This window comes from Tripterygium wilfordii, chromosome 9, assembly GCF_013401445.1.
Source record: "Tripterygium wilfordii isolate XIE 37 chromosome 9, ASM1340144v1, whole genome shotgun sequence".
Taxonomy (NCBI): Eukaryota; Viridiplantae; Streptophyta; class Magnoliopsida; order Celastrales; family Celastraceae; genus Tripterygium; species Tripterygium wilfordii.
Genome location: NC_052240.1, coordinates 11,803,173 through 11,822,830, shown reverse-complemented (window position 1 = coordinate 11,822,830; position 19,658 = coordinate 11,803,173). Strand labels below are relative to the sequence as shown.

At 36.3% G+C, this 19,658-nt stretch overlaps 1 protein-coding gene across 1 annotated transcript; it reads right to left on the bottom strand.

The window, feature by feature from the left end:
* Positions 1-5,595: 5,595 nt before the first annotated feature.
* LOC120004765 (26S proteasome regulatory subunit RPN13) lies at positions 5,596-11,260 on the bottom strand. The gene is made up of 14 exons (XM_038854053.1): positions 11,100-11,260; positions 10,839-10,901; positions 10,646-10,738; positions 10,286-10,345; positions 9,898-9,936; positions 9,738-9,812; positions 9,582-9,648; positions 8,767-8,848; positions 7,841-7,956; positions 7,718-7,741; positions 7,120-7,214; positions 6,966-7,043; positions 6,824-6,878; positions 5,596-6,058 (listed from the first exon to the last, which is right to left on the bottom strand). The coding sequence occupies exons 2-14, from the start codon at positions 10,875-10,877 to the stop codon at positions 5,922-5,924; spliced, it is 960 nt and encodes a 319-aa protein (XP_038709981.1). The 5' UTR covers positions 10,878-10,901; positions 11,100-11,260; the 3' UTR covers positions 5,596-5,921.
* Positions 11,261-19,658: the final 8,398 nt, after the last annotated feature.

Here is a 19,658-nt window from a genome sequence, read left to right as displayed (position 1 = left end):
TTCGCCGGAATCTAGCTTTAAAGCCATGGCAAAAACGAAGCTTTTGAAGCCCGATCCGGCAACCGTAGGCCATCCCTCCACAAACCAGCACCACCTTTGAAATTGCCTTAACGAGCTCTACAAGTTTCTGCCTTATACGACCGGAATAGTCGCCGGAAAGTAATTTCATTGATTTAATATGTCATTCCATTGATTTTTTCATAAATATGTATTGATCTGTCAGAATGTGTAACATTAATGGTTTTGCACTTCCAATCCATTCTTATTTTATCATCTTACTACATTAAATTGTGAGTTTTGGTTGTTTAATTTCACTATATACCTCTTTGGACAAATGATGTCCATATATGTAACTGGAATTAGTAGTTCCATTGTTTTGATCAGTGAAATGACTACAAATTCACTATTTTAATTTCAAGAATCAATCTCAGAATATTATTCCATTGTATTAATCAGTGGAATTGTTAAAAATCCACTATTTTAAGTTCAATAATGAATCTTAGAACGTTATTCTATTGTATTAATCAGTGGAATGGTTAAAACGTCATTATTTTAAGTTCAAGAATCAATCTCAAAACGTTATTCCATTGTATTAATAAGTGGAATGGTTAAAAATCCACTATTTTTAGTTGAAGAATGAATCTCAGAAACGTTATTCCATTGTATTAATCAGTGGAATGGTTAAAACGTCATTATTTTAAGTTCAAAAATCAATCTCAAAATGTTATTCCATTGTGTTAATCAGTGTAATGATTAAAAACTCACTATCTTAAGTTCAAGAATCAATCTCAAAATGTTATTCCATTGTGTTAATCAGTGTAATGATTAAAAACTCACTATCTTAAGTTCAAGAATCAATCTCATAATGTTATTCCAGTGATTAATAAGTGGAATGGCTAAAAACTCACTATTTTAAGTTCAAGAATCAATCTCAGAATGTTATTTCATTGTATTAATCAGTGGAATGACTAAAAACTCACTATTTTAAGTTCAAGAATTAATCTCAGAACGATACTCCATTGTTTTAATCAGTGGAATATGTGAAAAACCATTGTTTTAATCAGTGGAATACGTGAAAAACCACTATTTTTTTCTTCAAATTTGCTAGATGTTCCATACTAGAACCATACAAATCCAATGACATTTGTCATACAGCAATAACGACACATGAAAATCCATATATGTGAATCCAAAAGGTGGACCTCGCCTGCAATATTTCATGGACTCAATACAAGATCAACAGGCCAAGTCCAATAAACAGAAAGAATGGATTCCAAAAAATAGGATGAGAAAGAATTGTTTATTCTCTCCCCAAGCCTTCACCACGGACCGACTTCAACTCCGACATCCGCCGATGTTTGGAGTTGGTGTTGGTCACAAAATGGCCGGACGATAACCAAAAGCACTATCCAGCCCTCACTATCCAGCCCTCACCGATCGGATATAGCAGTAGGATCGATCGGAAAAGCCAAAAGAATTCACAATGGAGCTGGACCTTCGAACGTCAGATTCGGCAGCCTCCTATGCCGCCTTCGTAAATGGGTACCACCACTGGACTCCCCGCATTGAGGAGCACCTAGCCCAACCATCCATCGATAGTAATAGCCACCGGAGGTGCTCGACCCATGTTGTGACCCAGCCATCGACAGTGAGAGGAAGAGAAAGGGGAGAGAGAGAGAGAGTGAGTTTGAGGGGAGGGGAGAGAGTGAATATTTGAGTGAAAATTTCAAAATTTCAAAATTATCCACGTAAGATGCTAATATGGACATGCCAACTAGATTTGGGATCCTTTGGGTTACCAAAATTTGGGCTCTATATCATTTTCCTATATTATATATCTATGCAATTAATTTTTCTACCATAACATCCACGGGGTGAGGTTTTAAGACAAAAAAATTTAAATATTATTTTTATTGTATGTCTAGTCACGATAATCATAGATTGAAGCAGAATGAGCTATGAAAAGTTAAAGTTTCGCTATTAGTTATTCTCTCTGGATTAACATCCTAAACCCTAAGACATGACATATAAATATTTCGTAAATATATATTGTTGTCCGATCCAAAACTGATATGAAATCGATTTTTTTGTCACCCCTACATGATATGATAGGGGTAGTTGGTGCAATTGTGGAGCCCCACCCAACGTTTGGTTTTGTATCCAATTATAATAATCATGGATTGAAGCAGAGTGAGCTGTTAAAAGTCAAAGTCTCGCTATTTGTTCTTCTATCTAGATTAACATTCAGACAAGATATATAAATATTTTGTAAATATATATTGTTGTCCGATTCAAAACTGATCTGGAATCGATTTTTTCTGTCACCCCTACATGAGAAGGGGCAGTTGGTGCAATTATGGAGTCTCCACCCGATGTTTGGTTTTGTGTCCAATCACAATAATCATGGATTGAAGCAGAGTGAACTGTGAAAAGTCAAAGTTTCGTTATTAATTATTCTATTTTGATTAATATCCAGACATGATATATAAATATTTCGTAAATATATATTGTTGTCCGATCCAAAACTGATATGGAATCGATTTTTTCTGTCACCCCTACATGAGAGGGGACAGTTGGTGCAATTATGAGTCCCCACCCAACATTTGGTTTTGCGTCCATTCACAATTACCATGGATTGAAGCAAAGTGAGCTGTGAAAAGTCAAAGTTTTACTATTAGTTATTCTATTTAAATTAACATTCGGACATGACATATAAATATTTCATAAACATATATTATTGTCCGATCTAAAAGTGACCCGGGATCGATTTTTTTTGGGTCACCCCCTACATGAGAAAGGGCAGGCAGTTGGTGCAGGTGTGGAGTCCCCACCCACCCAACGTTTGTTTTTGTGTCGAGTCAGAATAATTATGGATTGAAGCAGAGTGAGCTGGAGGTGGTGTAAAATTCGAAGTTATCCAATTCCGCCCCCCCCCCAGCCAGTCTGCCATCACGGTACTTCCTTCCTGGCCCAGGAGAACCCAAAAGGTGCATCTTCCATGCGTGGCTTTCATGAATTCCTTATAGGCTTACTTTATCTAGTTATCTTAATCATTACACACACACAAAGAAAAGCACAATATTACTTTTTACGATTTGGAAAAAAATTCTGGAAGACAAGCGATGATTTCGGGAATATATACACTAAAAAGTCCGTGAAAAGTGCAAAAAACATTATTTAAATTTTTTTAAGGAATAATAATCATAAAAAAGCAGACAACATATGCACTGGCAAAGCAAAAAGGTAGGAATTTCTCTCGATCCGGCCTTTCATGGCATGAAAAGCACTTGGGATTTTTGTTTCTAATTTGGCTGCTGCGTGCAGCCTTTCCACTTTAAATTTGTGTGGCCCTTATATACATTTAACATGAGAAAAAAAAACAACAGGGCATCAATGTGGATGACCTGAGAGAGCAAGACAGCACAGAATACAAAACCGAAATGAAGAAAATAACGACAAAAGAGAAGAGACAGAAAGATAAATAGGTAATGATCTTTTTTGAGGAAGCTAGACCTACAAGTGAAAACAACATGTGAAAGGATCATGCTAGTGCTATATTTGTTGTTCAAAGCCCGAATGGTAACTATTTTATTTAGTATGAATGGCCCTCATGTGAATTTATTAAAAGGAATTTTACTCCCAAAAAGAATTTAAGAAAACCCTTTTTCTATCAGGAAAAGAATAAACTATAAAGTGTGTTGGGTTACCAGGAAACAAATAGGACTATTTGGGCTAAAATAGTTGAGCCGATAAGTTGGATAAATGGGCCACACTGAATCCAAGTCCATTATATGCCTTCACAAGGTCCAACCTTGGGCGGGTTCATAGGCCCAGAAGAATTAGCAGAGCATACCCAAATGGAAATAATATGCGGGTTGGACCGATCCAATACTAAATTTGACAACAATGATGAAATTGTACACAAAATTGAAAACCAGACTGGAAGGTTTTTAGGTTGGATGATGATGGGTGGGGAGTTAGGTCACTGGAATTGATACAAGCTGGTGCTTTTACATGTGAATATGTTGTAATTGTTCTCACAACGGATGAAGCCCAAATCTCCAGCATGAATTGAATGGTGATTCATTGATCTATCCGCACTGGTTTTCCGAGACATGGATAGAATGGGGGGACTTATCCACAATCGATCCTGGTTATGTTCGTCCATCGCATCCCTCAATACCGCCTCTGGACTTTGCGATGGACGTATCCAATACGAGGAAGTTGGTTGTTACATGAGACACAGCTCGACTCCGAATGTACTGATTCAGTGTGTGTTTTCCTCACCTCATGCTTTTTACCATGGAGAACATTCCTCCTTTGTCCAACTAATTTATCGGACAGGCTTGCACGTGCCTAGCCTAACTCGAATTTGGGCTTATGAAATGGATGCTTGAAAGCAATACCAATCACTTCAAAATTTCTTTTTACTTGAAGGCAATCAACATCGTCAAGCCTTTCATCACTTCCTTTGTTGGAAAAAGAAAAGAGAAGGTTCGGCTTTCTTCGAAATCTGGTTGCCTCTAAAAGTACATCATATTTCACAAAAATTAAGGCAGAGCTAACAGGGGCTCCCCAAAGAAGATCGGGCTCTACAACATCTCAGGCAGTTGGGGGACTCCTTTTCACTTTGAATAGAACCAAAAGGGAAGACTGCTTCCTTGTCTCTCATTTGAAAGTTGGGAACCTGGGAAGCTTGTCTTTTACAGGCTTTGGATAAGTCATGACTTCGAAAAAAACAAATGTCAATCAGTCTATTATCATCATCATAGTAAGCATGCCACGCATTTATTTGGTTTTGATCTTTTTTATCATTTACTACAATTTTCAAGCTTTGGGTAAGTCTTGACTTGAGAATAAACAAGTATCAATGGATCTATTATCATCATTAGAGTAAACACGCCACACATATATTTGATTTTGTATTTTTATCATTTACAATTTTCAGACTTCGGACAAGTTTTGACTTTGGAACAAAGTATCAATTACTCACCTATAATTTTGCCATAACTTGGCGTAATAGGTCCAAATCTCATTTATATTTCACTAACCTCTTGTATATATTGGGACAAAATTCAATTACTCATAAATCCCACTTAATTCATTGCCTAGAAAACTATGTATGTAACATACAAAAACCATTGTGTTTGTATCAAAAATGACTTCCAGTCATATATCAACACGTAACAGCATCCATTGCGTCTCGAAGACTAATTTGAGTAGAGGAAGAACGTATCCAATTTTGAGTATAACTGAGGGTCTCAACTATAATAGGAGACAAGCTACTACGAAATGAATCAATGACACGTCCTGTCGTACTGAATGTTGATTAAGAAGCCACAATAGAGACTGGAATTGCAAGGACATCCCTCGTCATTATTGACATAACACGGTATCTACTTGCATTTACCTTCCACCCTTTGCCATGAAGAACATTCCTCCTTTGTCCAACTAACTTATTGGACAGGTTTGCACGTGCATAGCCTAACTCGAATTTGGGCTTAGTGGGCTGTCCAAAAGACATGCCAAAACACATTCAAGGGAAGAGCCACAAAACAAATAGATCAAAAACTGGATGCAACACGACAGGCATTATAATGTGCATGTAAACACAGCTAATTTTCAGGGACAACCCGAAAAACTGTCCACCACTGAATCGACATTATAGAAAATCAAACCAATTCTTCAAATATCTAGCACAGCCACCAACTGGAGTCTCATTTTACTGTCTTACATAATCCACATAAAATAAAATACGAACAATTTATGTCTCGTATACAATTTTGAGTAACCCCATTTTTGTGTTTTCATCCCTTCTTTCATCTTTCACCCCAACAAATGTGTAAGAAAAACAAAGTACCAGGTAAAAGTTCCTATCTCCTATAATTGAATGGAGAAAGAGAAACAAGGAATAGCATGTACTACTTGCTCTCGTCCATGGGATCATTCTGATTACTGGATTGGGATCTTAAATCCTCACGCCGAAATGCCTCAGATGCTGACATTGTAGAAACTGAAGCTTCAAGTGCCTCGAGAAATGACAAAACAGTAAACTTGTCTGCAATATGAAGAAATTAAGAAACTTAGACCAAAAAAAGACATCCGACCATTCAGTAGATGTATCCTGAAAACTAGGGTGTTTGAAGTTGATGTACCCCGAAAACTAGGGTTTAAACATTGAATCATATTGTAAACAGTACAGATGATATATCTTTAACCAACATTGGTTTCATTATAGGTTCCAATTGGTAGATCATAACATTAATAGTTCACCCCAAAAATAAAAAAGTACAAGGTAAAGGATATCGAAGTGGGCGGGGTCGGGGGACATGCAGGATGTACGCAGACATGACCCTCACAAAATACATGGATTATGGGGAGGCTGTTTCCAAGAACAGAATTGTGAACCCTAGGTTGCATCACTACAACTCTACCATTGGGCCTCAAACTCGCCTATAGTTCACCCAAAAATAAGAGAAAGAAAACAAGAAAAAATAGGCCCCAATATATGACGAGGTCATCATAACATAGAATTGAAAATAATTACATATCTAGGAATGTAAAGAGGGCATAGTAGCTGGTTCAACAGAGTAGGATCTTGGGCTTGCTAAAGCAGTTCAAAGAATCTGAAAGTCATTGTGGATTTAGTCTCTTCGATGAATTGTGTCATTATTCAGAGCAAAGAGAGATTTGAGGGGAGGAATCATGATGCAGATTGTAAGAGATGGGTGAAAATTACCTATGTGGCAATCTAGTGGTTCTTTTACACAATAAATCAAAAAATAAAAAGTGGAAAATTTTTCAAGAGCCAAAAACTACTCACATTTACTAGGGTCAATCCCAAACTGAGACAAATCTATCTGTCCTGTTCGAAGTACCTAAAAGAAATAGAAAATTGTCACTCTTAAATCTGAACATTATCTTGCAAATAAGAAAAATATGAAAAACAGGGCTCTGCTTCTTACATAAGTAAAAGAATCTACTTGCTGACGGAAAGGGGGGCTCTGCAGCAACTCTGATATATCCTCTGGCATCCATTGACCCTGAAAACTCACAACTATCTCAACATGCAGCAACTTGAAGGATGTAAGAAATTTCAAAGATAATACAATTCCTTACCTCAGGTAGGTACGATGCTAATCGCTCATCTAATGGCCACGTGTCAATCAACGGCATTATCAGATCAGGTTTTAATATATCTCCTAATCCCAAGCCTAGCACAACAAAAGAGAGGAGTTACTGGAGTCATGAAACAAAGCAACACCAGCCAGCTTAGAGGCAGAGGCATGGAGTTTCCTTCTAAGTATTTAGCTAGCATCCGTCTGCCAGCCAGAAAACATACGTAGGGATGGCGAACAACCGATGCACCTAGTTGACTCAGGGAGTGAGAACATGCAACTCCATGTCTGGGAGTGATTTCCCAATGATACTAGAGTTGGACCACGGCAATTTATTTGAGCAATAGGCTTAAGAATTAAATTATACTGCATCAAACTTTGTACAAATTCATAAAATCCAGGCATCTTTTGAATCAAAAGTAACACAATAACATACTGAGAAAACTAGTACGTGGGCCTAAATTAGTAAATTATCTCCTTGACTAGAATGCCCAAAGATATACAGCAGCCAAGGACTGCATGTAATGCCATTTATCACTATCTAATAGGTAACTGCCACAGATACCACAAACGTACAACCAAATGCGAAGAGAGATTACCTGCATCTGGGTCTACAGCATCATCTGCAACATACATAAATAAGAGACATCATAAATAATAGAAAACAACTGCAAAGCAAAACATGATACTAATACATATTCAAAGAAAAGAAAACCACATACCTGCTGACCCAATGCTGCTCAAAATTCTTTGAAGGTCTTCTAATTTTACAGGTCCAGATGAGGTGACATCACTCATCAAATCTGTACCCACGTTCGGGACAACCAAGTTCCCAGCTCTGAATGTCAAATTAACAATTGCATCAGAATATCATCCAGAAAATGGAAAATAATATCTCGAAAGAAAACAATGCAATAGCAGATAAAATATGAAACTTCAAAGCAAGAAGTTCCCAGCTCTGAATGTCAAATTAACAATTGTGTCAAAATATCATCCAGAAAATGGAAAATAATATCTCAAACGAAAACAATGCAATAGCAGATAAAATATGAAACTTCAAAGCAAGAATTTTCTCCTTATGATTTTATACAAATATATCTTTTTCATCCAAAAAGGCAAATCATTCCTATACGGTCAAACATGTGTATTGGAAATACACAGCTTCCAATGCAGGGAAGATCCAAAGTGTAGAAGATATTAAGATAATATGATTGAAACACACATGAATAAGAATCAAGGAAAGACTCTCATAATTTTGGAGGACTTATCAGTTAGAGAATAAGAGAAAATTAAACAAGCACTAGAATGTGAAGACAGAATTATGGCAAGAATCAAATTCAATTATACAAGAAAAGGTTTTTAAAACATAAGATGCACTCGTGACAGTGAGCCTTCTGATATCAGTACATCACCGATTTTCTTTAGGGAGAGAAATTTGATCATTCTCGATTTTTCATTTAGTTGATCACATTAGTTTTCAAAGATCGATTCATAAATGCCAAGTTGGTGCACTTTTGAAATTAGGTATGAAATGATTTTAAGGTCACAACCAATAATATATTTTTTGTCAAAGCATCGCAACAGAAGCACCAATTTACTTTTTCTCTCCTGGCAGAATTTTAAAGCTTTTAAAATCGGAAAATTATACCTTGATGAGATATCCTCTTCAACCATGTCTTCAGAAACTTGTAAAGGAGCAGAAACCTCAGGTTCTTCTTCAACAAGAAACTCTACCGCACATCAAGATACAAAAATTGTCAAAGGTGATGAAGATTCATCAATGGATGAATATTCAAGTTTGATATGATGAAATAACATTAAACGTCCAGCAAAAAGTAGAACCACACAGAAGTTTTCAGCCACTAAATAATATTTAAACTTCTTTACGATAGATATAGGTGAACATGTGGCCTAGTCGCAGAATTGTAGGGGGTATGCAACCTAGAGGTCACAAGCTCACTTCCTGAAACAACATCTCTACATAATATTGTGTGGGGGTAGTCTATGTACATCTTGCTTATCCCCGACCTTGCCCACTACGTGAGCCTTATGCACGGAGCTATTTACCTTTACCTTCTTTACGATAGCATGGAACATCTATATGTATGTACACAACAACTCATTTCCTCGTGTGTGTGTGTGTGTGTACATATATGCATGCGTGTGCCAAATGAATGAGTGCATATAAAACTATCCATTTGGCATAAATAACAACTGGACAAGGTAATGTCAGCAGAATAGCGGAGACCTTATTTAGTCACAAACATCATTCAGGATGGTACCAACAGTTAGAAACCTTTTGCATTCATTTTGAAAGATGCTAAATGAGAACATGCTCAGAACATACAATTGTTTAGATAATAATCTGATGAAAAGCACAGGCTTAGAGTGAAACTCCAGAAATAATCCATGCAGAAGAACTTCAAATAGAAAAGAGTAGAGTCTGTGTACTGAAGCTACTACCTAGAGGTCGATTGATGTAATAGTTGACAGAGTTACATAACTGAGAGTCATCTTCAGCTTTAGGTTCCTGAATTGAGACAAATGTTTTGAAATCATCGATCCGAGACGGCAGTCAACATTAAACAAGAGAGAAAAGACATGATCAAGAAAACTGACCTGCATCCAAAAGAAGAACTTACGGTCGTCTGTGTTGAACTTTAAAATGTAAACCCTCCCGGATGCTTGGTTAACCTGAGTGAATCAATGAATGATAAGCTCTTCTATCTCAGTACACAAAAGCAATTAAAGAGGAAGAAACTAATAAAAAGTAAATTACCTTCTCAAAAACTGCCTCATCAGGAAAAATAATATGATCCTAAAGCCTCTCATGTCAAGGGAAAAGTAACAAAATTCTGGCAACAGAGACACATCAACGCACAGCATAAAGAATAACATTTTCAAACAATGCAGGTTCATAAAGATCACATCCGCAAATAAGACGACCATTGCGTCATAACAATAGCCACAGACATTTTGAAGTAGACTGTAGACATTGAGATAAAAGCGCCCCCAAATCATGATAGCCATGCAAGTTTTGTCATAAAAACCAGGAACATGGTAGTAAGTAGTAATAATAATATTAAAAACAAACATGATTAATAAAAAACGCATGGCAATCCAACAAGTATCAAAGCACAAAATCCAGAGTCTAAGATATTGGATACATCTTCAACAACATTCTGGGTGCAGTCAAGCCACTGAAAATGGACTAGCCCCTCCTCACCCTGACAAAAAAAGAAGACGAAGAAGAAGATTGAGTTCACTTTAAAAACTATTGGTGCATATTGGTAACAAAGATGGATTAAAAAAGCATTTTAGATATTAAATTAAATGAAGAACCCTAAAAAGGAACTGGACAATGTTAAAAAAAAAATGTAAGATTTGTCTAATTAACAAATTATAAGTAAATAAAGTAATCCCTAAACTTTGCTGCTGCGCGCACACACACACAAAGGAACAAGGAAAAGCATGCCACACGAACTGCAAAAGAAGGTGAGAAAAAAGATGCCACTAAATCATCATACCCTTCCTATGCGAAAAAGTCCTTTACGAGTATCAGGGACAACCCTTTTTCCTTCCAGAACCATCTTACCAGCACGAAACTCCAACATGACCTCCTGTGAAAATATATATATATAAAACCATTAACAATAACATTAGCAGCCCACGACAAGCATATACATAGAAGCACCAAAGCACACAGCTCAAAACTGTCACCTGCAATGCTAGAAAATCTTCAGTTGAGGAGGAACCCATAGCGCCAATGCTTCTCCGATAGACCTATAAAAAAAAATAGTCCCAAGGCAATGAATAGAAAACCAGAAGTAAGAATCGAGAAGTGGTATTACCAAAGATAAATCGCAGTAAGAAAAAGATAAAAATTGAAAACCCTAGAAAGAGAGCGTGAGTAAGCAAAAACCCTAGAAACCAAGAAATCAAAAAAGAGTCAATAAACGCCTAAATTTCTTGTTACTATACCTGTATGAATAATCGCAGATAATTTGATTGGCTTCTTTTCCTTGTCGTCAAATCTGCCCGTTGCAGAACTGTATGTGAGGGGTTTGGGAAGTAAATAGCTTTTCGGAATTAACAAAAGACAACGACGGAGCTCACTCGAACTCGGTTTAGTTTATTATTATTACGAGAAAACCAGTCCTACCGGCTTGTTGATGGTGGACGGAAATAAAAATAATATCTTTTTTGTAAATATATTTTTTTATTAAATTAACGTTAACAGGGAATTCGATATGGGCCTGTAATTGTTTTCTACAGTGGGCCCATTAGGCCTTTCAACAGAATTTTGAGCAGGCCCGGCCCATTTATACTTTGCGTATAGAAAACTCAAAAGGTTCGCGATCCTAAATAAAGAGTAGGGCTCAGACTTCAGACGAAGAACTCTTTGATATTGCAGAACACTACGTGTGCGCGATCGTGGTGACAATGCTGCCGTGGAGTTTATGATCGCAGGGTGTCGATACTGCTGTGGAGCTGATGATTATTCTCTATTGTATCTTCAATTTCTCGATTCATCACTTCCTGTTCTCTGATTCGACTTGGGGAAAAGGAGATGACGAAGAGAGAAATCGAAGATTTGAAGGCTGAAATCACGGAGTTCGTTCATTCAGGTCTCATTCTACCGATTTTCAAAATTTGTTCCCTAACCCCTAAAACCAACCACTGTTGTTCCCCTCCCCTCCGCCGACCAACTTTTTTTTCGTGATTTTTTGTTGGAGTTGTATTGTGTAATGTTCTTGCTTTGCTTCTACCGATTTTCAACTGTTGTTCCCGTAAACCCTAAACAACCATTGTTGTTCTCCTCCCCTGGTCGACTTTTTTTTTTCTTCATAAAAATAAAATTCCACAATTTCAGTTTTTTATTTCTCTAACGGCTCCAATTTTCAAAATAATATAAACAGTCTCTCTAATTGTACTCCACGGCTCCTCTTTTAAATTCAACAGTCCACTTTTGGTTTCCTAAAGAATTTCTAACGGCTCTCTATAAAATAATCTCTGTAAATCCTACCGTGTCTTCCCTTTCAGATTTAAGGGTTGTTTTCCTAAAATATTCTAACGGGTCTCTCTAAAATATAGCTATGTTTTTTGAAACAATTCTAACGGTTCTCTCTCAAGTTCTCTCTGCGTTCCTTCTTCTCTACGTATTTTGATCTGGTTCTTCTACCTTCTTTTTGATGCTTGCCTTCTGTACTCTCAGTGAATGCTATATGTTGTTTTGTATTTGTAATTAGGATGATGATACATGTTAATTTCTTTGGTTTGATACCATGTGTAGATTGTATTGCTTACCTTCAATTTCTTTTGAGAGGATACTATCTGTGTTTTTCGTATGAAATTGGATGGGTACATGTGTATATCTTCCCGAATTGATACTTTTGCCTGTTTCACTATCAACAGTAGAATCTAAAATCTGAATTCAACTAAGTTTGAAACTGTAAGGTTGTTTATTTGAGTAATGATATCCATAGTTTTTCCTGTTCCTTGTCACTCTCTGTGCAATATGTCAATGATTAGTATTGTCCATTGTGATGACACCCAAGTGGTTTCGAATTGCCCGTTTGAATGTAGGGATGCATGGTTGGTATTGTCTGAAACTATAGCTCTTTTTATAGTTAATTGGGGATTTCGTCGTATAGCTTATTTTGTGATAATTTTGCTTTTGGGTTTCGATTTTGTTTCACTAATTTATGTATTCATGTTCTGATGTGATTTCTTTTTATCTGAGAAGGATTTGGTTTTTGCAGTTTTCTTGTTCTGTCTTCTTTGGTTTTCTGATTTTGGGATTATTCATAATTAGGGTTTGATTTGATCATTTTGATTTTCGATCTTTTCCTCATGGCTTTCTTTTGGGTTTTTACTTTTACCAAATCTTCCTCTTCGGGTTTGATGGTTTGTTTGTTAATTTATATTTTCACGTTCTGGTGATTTTTTTTCCTGGGAAGTATTTGTGTTTTTTATGGGTGTGTGGAATTTTCTTTCCACCCTTTATTTGGTTTTTTTGATTTGGATATTTTTCATAATTGTGGATTTGATTTGATCATTATTCTTGTTTTGATGATTTATTTTGATTTGTATTTTTTATTCATAGATTTTGTTTGGGTTGGTTTGATGTGGCTTGGCTTAGTTTAGGCAAGGGTGATTCCTTGCATGAACAGAACTGAGAGTTTCATTCTGCCAACCAATAAAATTCTTTGGGTTTTTGTGTTTTTTTTGGGTTTTGTGGAAATTTGATAATTGGGTTTAGTATGGTTTGGCTTTAGTTTTAGTTTTTTATTTTTATTCTCTCTTTTTGTTTCTTTTCTCGACAATCAGTTTATGATATTGAAAGTTTAAATTGTAAATTTGGAGTTTTTTTTGTTTTAAGATTTATTCTACTTCGCTTGGTTTGGTTCAGTGTCGCTTGGTTTAGACAAGGTGATTCCTTGCATGAATAAAACTAAGAATGGTTTGGCTTGGTTGAGGCAAGGGTGATTCCTTGCAATAAAACTAAGAATGGCTTGGTTTGGTTTAGACAAGGGTGATTCCTTGCATGAATAAAACTGAGAATTTCTTTCACCAACCAACAAAATGGTGTATGTCTTTTGCTTTTGGAATTTTGATAATTGGGTTTTTAGGGTTTGGCTTTAGGTTTATTTTTATTCTCTCTTCCCTTATTTATTTTTTTTAGTCTTGACTGCCAGTTTAGGATATTGAGAGTTTAAATTGTAAAGTTGGATTTTTTTTGTTTTAAGATTGGTTCAACTTTGCTTGGTTTGGTTCGGCGTGAATTGGTTTAGACAAGGGTGATTCCTTGCATGAATAAACTAAGAATGGCTTGGCTTGGTTGAGGTAAGGGTGATTCCTTGCAATAAAACTAAGAATGGCTTGGCTTGGTTTAGACAAGGATGATTCCTTGCATGAATAAAACTGAGAATTTCTCCCACCAACCAACAAAATAGTGTATGTCTTTTGCTGTTGGAATTTTGATAATTGGGTTTAGTAGGGTTTGGCCTTAGGTTTATTTTTATTTTTATTCTCTCTTTTCTTGTTGATTTTTTAGTCTTGACTGCGAGTTTAAATTGTAAAGTTGGAGTTTTTTGTTTTAACATTGGTTCAACTTCACTTAGTTTGGTTCAGTGTGGCTTGGTTTAGACAAGGGTGATTCTTTGCATGAATAAAACTGAGAATTTCTTCCACCAACCAACAAAAAAGTGTATGTTTTTTGCTTTTGGAATTTTGATAATTGGGTTTTTAGGGTTTGGCTTTAGGTTTATTTTTATTCTCTCTTTCCTTATTTATTTTTTTAGTCTTGACTGCCAGTTTAGGATATTGAGTGTTTAAATTGTAAAGTTGGATTTTTTTTTTTTAAGATTGGTTCAACTTTGCTTGGTTTGGTTCTTCGTGGCTTGGTTTAGACAAGGGTGATTCCTTGCATGAATAAAACTAAGAATGACTTGGCTTGGTTGAGGCAAGGGTGATTCCTTGCAATAAAAGTAAGAATGGCTTGGCTTGGTTTGGTTTAGACAAGGGTGATTCCTTGCATGAATAAAACTGAGAATTTCTTCCACCAACCAACAAAAAAGTGTATGTCTTTTGCTTTTGGAATTTTGATAATCGGGTTTAGTAGGGTTTGGCTCTAGGTTTATTTTTTTTCACTTTGGCTAAATGAAAGTATTAAGTTTTTTTTCTCTCTTTTTCTCTGGTGCGCTCCTGTGATTGGTACGTCTTTATCATATGCTGAAATATAATTTATTTTTCAATGAGCTACGAATTTGAATCTGCTATGTGTGGACATCTTAATTAGGGAGGTAAGGTTCAAACCTTATATGGGCTTTCAGCTGAGCCTTACTCTCAGCTTTGATGCTGAAGGCTTCACTTGCTTTTCTATTTAATTTCATGTAAATTACAACCATCCATTGACCAAGAGTATTTGGTTTCTATTTGTGTGTGCTCTAGGTCCAAATAGCTATTGTGATTCTTTGCTCTTGCATGAAATCTTCGTTGCTGTTGAAATATATATCTATGTAAAATCTTTGCTTCTCTGCCAGAAGTGGATGAGGCTACAAAATTGAGATGAGGGTCATTAGGGTGAACACAATTTTTGGTTCAGTGACATTTCCATGCCACCAACATTATGTAAGGTGAATACTCAAACCCATGAGTGTATTTCTTTGTTTAGGTAGAAAAAAGGGTGAGCTTACTTATATGGGGTTCATGTAGTTCAAAAGAAGATGGAAGCCGAAGTCGAGTCTCTAACAGCCAGAAATCCTTCTTCTTCTACCTGAATCTTGTCAAGGTGTTGTCGCACAATGCACATCTATTATCATCTATTATTTTCTTTAAAATTGTAAGTCTAGGTGAGATTTCATGGTGAGTTCAGCTGGCTTTTTCGTACTCTTGCGTTTGTCATTGGCTGTCTTTTCATTTCAACGGTTCAATTAGTTTTGATTGGTTTTAATTGTGCGGTTCTTGATTTTTTGTCAGCTCCACTTCGTCGACTTCTGGTGAGTTCCCTTTTTTTTCCCCTAATCTTGCGATTTGTCTTCTGCAGAAAACCCACTTTTTTCGGTGCATGCATATTTCCTGTCCAGTGCTTTCTCGATGTTTACTACTTTACTCTGAATGTTCAACCTACTTTTTTCGATGCATGTATCTTTCTTGTGCAGTGTTTCTCGATGTTTATTTGCTCTGGTTCTTCACTCTTTGAAAGGGTTTTTGGGTAATTTTGGCTTCATCTCGGTTTTGCTCTGATTCTTCACTTTTGGAAGGGTATCAACGGCCCCTACTTCATTGATTTTTTGCTCGGGTGCATTGGGTCTTCTCTCCTCAAAGATATCTGTCATCTTCTAAATTTGTCATGTAAGTGTGAAATCATTGCCCTAAGATGTTAAAAATTACCACAACCCATCATATATATGTGTTAAAAATTTCTACAAGATTTTGCTTCTAACTTCGCTCCTAAAGCCAATGCCGGTGACAACCATCTTCAGGTTCGCTCTATCTTTCCTTCAAATTATTTGGTTTCATTCCTTTTCTCTTTATCCTCATTTCGTCCTCTAAATTTCTTTCGGTTCTGCTCTGTGTTGTTCTGGTTGCAAATATCTTGATTTCATTTGGTTCTTCTGGTATGTCCCTTTTTTTTGTTGCTACTGTGATTGTTATTGGATCCTCGGTTTAATGTGAGAGAGATATTTTTCTGGGAAAGACGTGTAAGCTTAAGAGGTCAATGCAAAGGTAATTTGGCATTCTTTCTTGTTTTTGAATAATCACAATTTTTCTTGCATCTGCTATGTAGATATGACAAGTTTAGAAGTAGCTTTGGCCACTGAAGTCTATTGCGATTTAGATATAAGACGGATTGGACAAGAGTGTGAGTGGTAAATTTATTAAGGGTGTCTTGATTGATTGCTTTGTTAAATCATCAATTTTTCTTCAATCTATGTTAAATCATCAACAAATATGAAGGGTGGGGATTGGTTGCGCGAGTTTTGTTCATGTTTCTCAACTTTGAGCATGGAGTTTGTCTTGCCAGCAATCTGACTATCTATTACTTATACTTAAAATGGCTACAGTCTGTATGCTTTTCACTTACAAATATTATAAAGACCTCAATACATTGTTTGTATTATCTACCTTTGTCTTTCTTTTGCTTCTAAAATTTGAATGCCAATTTAATGGAAGACTTCCTATTCAAACAGGTACAGGATCGACCAAGAGTTTGGTACCGAAATTATACAAATTCCTGCACATATTAACCGCACAATTAATTGCCGTTGCATTTGTCCTTCGATGCAGGCCTGATTCCGGCTACAGGTGCTAGCTACCCAATTGAGGATTGTGGTCTTCGACTCTCTAGGGTAATCCACAACAAAAACGGGATTGACCATGGACCTATGTGAAGCCAGAATCAAATGCTATGGTACGTTTGTTTTTCAATTTTGGGTAAACTGTTTTTACTTGGTGTCATCTGTCCTTAATTTCTCTCTTTTACTTGGTTAAAGTGCTTTTTGTAACGCACACAACATGTGGAAAATTTGTTTGAATCACTGTCAATGAACTGGGTCATTAAAAGTGGATTTTGTTCTTTGTTGCAAACATCCCAGCAGTCCTTTTTCTCTCTCAAATTGGGTTCTTCTGCAAATGATTTGGTTTGGTTGCAGCCTCTGAAATGTGATTTTCATTTTCGTATTCTTTGAAGCTCTTAATGTATCAGACTGTGTGTACCCATCCTTATCTATTCTTCACTCCACTTGAAACAATGTTTCATGCTTTTTAAGCACAACTAAATTCTATCAGTAAATTGTTGTCATTAAATACTGATTATGAGTGCGTAACTGCGTATGTATATTTGTGTGTGTGTTCTTTCCCTAGCAGAATGCAGATCATCCCTGTGCTGGACTCTGTTTTCAGTCATCAAAAAGAGGTAAGATATGAAAAGAAAACAAAATTGACACCTTCCACCGTTCTTTGTTTAAATCAAATGCTCTTTTTGGTGTAGTGGTCATGGAAGACAATGGTAACTGTTTCTAGACTTGGAATTGTTCATTTGGTGTACAGGAGTTGAAGTTTATTTATTTCCTTCATTGAGAGTTTCGACTTAAGTGAAATAGAAATTTGCTTGATTTCTTTTATTTTTGGGTCAAATTTGTTTAGGTGTCAAGAGAAGCGAAAGGAGTCAGGCTGCAAACTGTGAATCGAAAAGTGTCAGCAATGAACAAGTTGTTAATGGAGGAGACTGATTGACCGCGGAAGCTGGTGTTTCAATTGGTTTGCAAGAATGGATATATGCGGCAACAATTGTACATGGTCATCGTATGTCTTCACCTTCTCCATTTTATAGTTGATGTCTTTGTCGTTAATGGCCCTAGATCTTCTACAGATTTGTCCGTTTTGGCTTTTGAATTCATATTGAGGTGCCTGAGTTACTTCTAATGTGTTTCTAGCGGTATTAACTTCATTATGCAGCTGCAGTGTTTTTAGGTGCTACAGAATAAGATAATTCTCCCAGATGTACAGTCTTCTATATAGGAATGACCCTCTTGAATCACAATTGTAAAAGAAGTACATTTCAATATTTCATATTTGTTAGATTCCCTATCCTAGGTACATATTTGAATTGATGTCTAATTTACCTTCTAATTTTGAAACTTTCCTCTTCTGAATCATAACATTGTCCCCTTCTATATTTGTTGGTTGTCGTACGTTGGTTCAGTACTTTGTCACCTCTGATTTCTCTCCCAGATAAGTGTCCAAAACGATCATATTGGTCTTTTGATGAATTTTGATGCTATTCCATAAAGTTCATTCATTTCATGTTCTGTTTTATTTGAAGGCTTTCTTCTGTGATTCTTATCAATGAGACAAATGTAACATTTGATATTTTAATGGTTTCTAATCCAAGAAACATGCATTTGTTACTCATCTATCATTCTTAATATACAGTTGACATGATCGAAACACTACTATGTAAATAGCAAAATTGTTCACACGAAAATTAGAACACCCGCCTCAACGTGCGGGTTCATACCTTGTCAAATAATAAGCATGGATGTGTGTTCGTTGATACTCATGCATACGTTGGTCCTCCTGTGTTCATCAGTCCTCTTGTGTTCGTAGATTCTCCCATTTTCATCCTCATTTATGGTGAGTTGTTAGCACAAAATCCTTCCGTGTTAGCCTTTTAATGTCATGTGTGCTCACTTTTTTTTATCTGTGATTTTTTGACAGTTCCTTATGATTATTCAGTTTGATTATAAATGCTGTCAATTTTTTTATTTGTGCTTGAGATTGTTGATGCCTTTTTGCATTGGTCAAAATTTATTGTGGACACATAATGTAGTAATCAAATGAGGTTTCGATATATTCCTGCATAGGATTTACAATCGTAGGATAAGAGACTAAGAAATGAAGTCATTTGTACATGTTAATAATCAAGTTAGATTCCCTGATATGATCTTTGTCAGACTGAATATTTCACAATGATTGGTTTGACCCTTTGATCGCCCGTTGATTCATAGTCAACGCATAAAATTAGGCACTAAGAACTTACATTATATGTTAACACCAGCAAAATTCTAGTATTTATGCCTTTGATGTTTTTCCTTTTTGCCTGGATTGACTCAATGAGAGCATGCTCCTCTTCATGGTCCATGGATTAACTAATTTTCAAATTTTCTCCAAAATTGTAGGGGTGGGCGAAAGAGGTGAGAGAGAGAGGTATGAGCAATGACTCCTTCGACCCTAGGTGCATGAACACAGGAATGTTAGGGATGTGAAATCATGTTGATTCATGAATCTCCCTTGCTTTGATTAATTAGGTCATGCGTGTGGATCCAGCTGTGCCTTTCTTCTCTTGTTGTCCTTTTTTTGCTTATTCAGGAAGCTTGTGCCGTTGCTTCTTGCCTCTCCTTACTCAAATTGTTCTCTCGCGGGTGATTGAGGATGGTTACCTGTACTTATATCAGTTGGCTTTGACAAACTTTTTTGTTCTGTACTGTATTGCAGATTTGCTTTTTACAGGGTTTAGTAGCAATTGTCGAGTGT

Excerpts from the sequence above, each read along its gene's own strand:
- LOC120004765 (XM_038854053.1), bottom strand. The coding sequence starts at position 10,877 with ATGGGTTCCTCCTCAACTGAAGATTTTCTAGCATTGCAG. Across the intron at positions 8,849-9,581 it reads TTACATCAATCGACCTCTAG|AGTTTCTTGTTGAAGAAGAA; the intron begins GTAGTAGCTTCA and ends GATGTGCGGTAG. Across the intron at positions 7,957-8,766 it reads GAAGAGGATATCTCATCAAG|AGCTGGGAACTTGGTTGTCC; the intron begins GTATAATTTTCC and ends TTTGACATTCAG.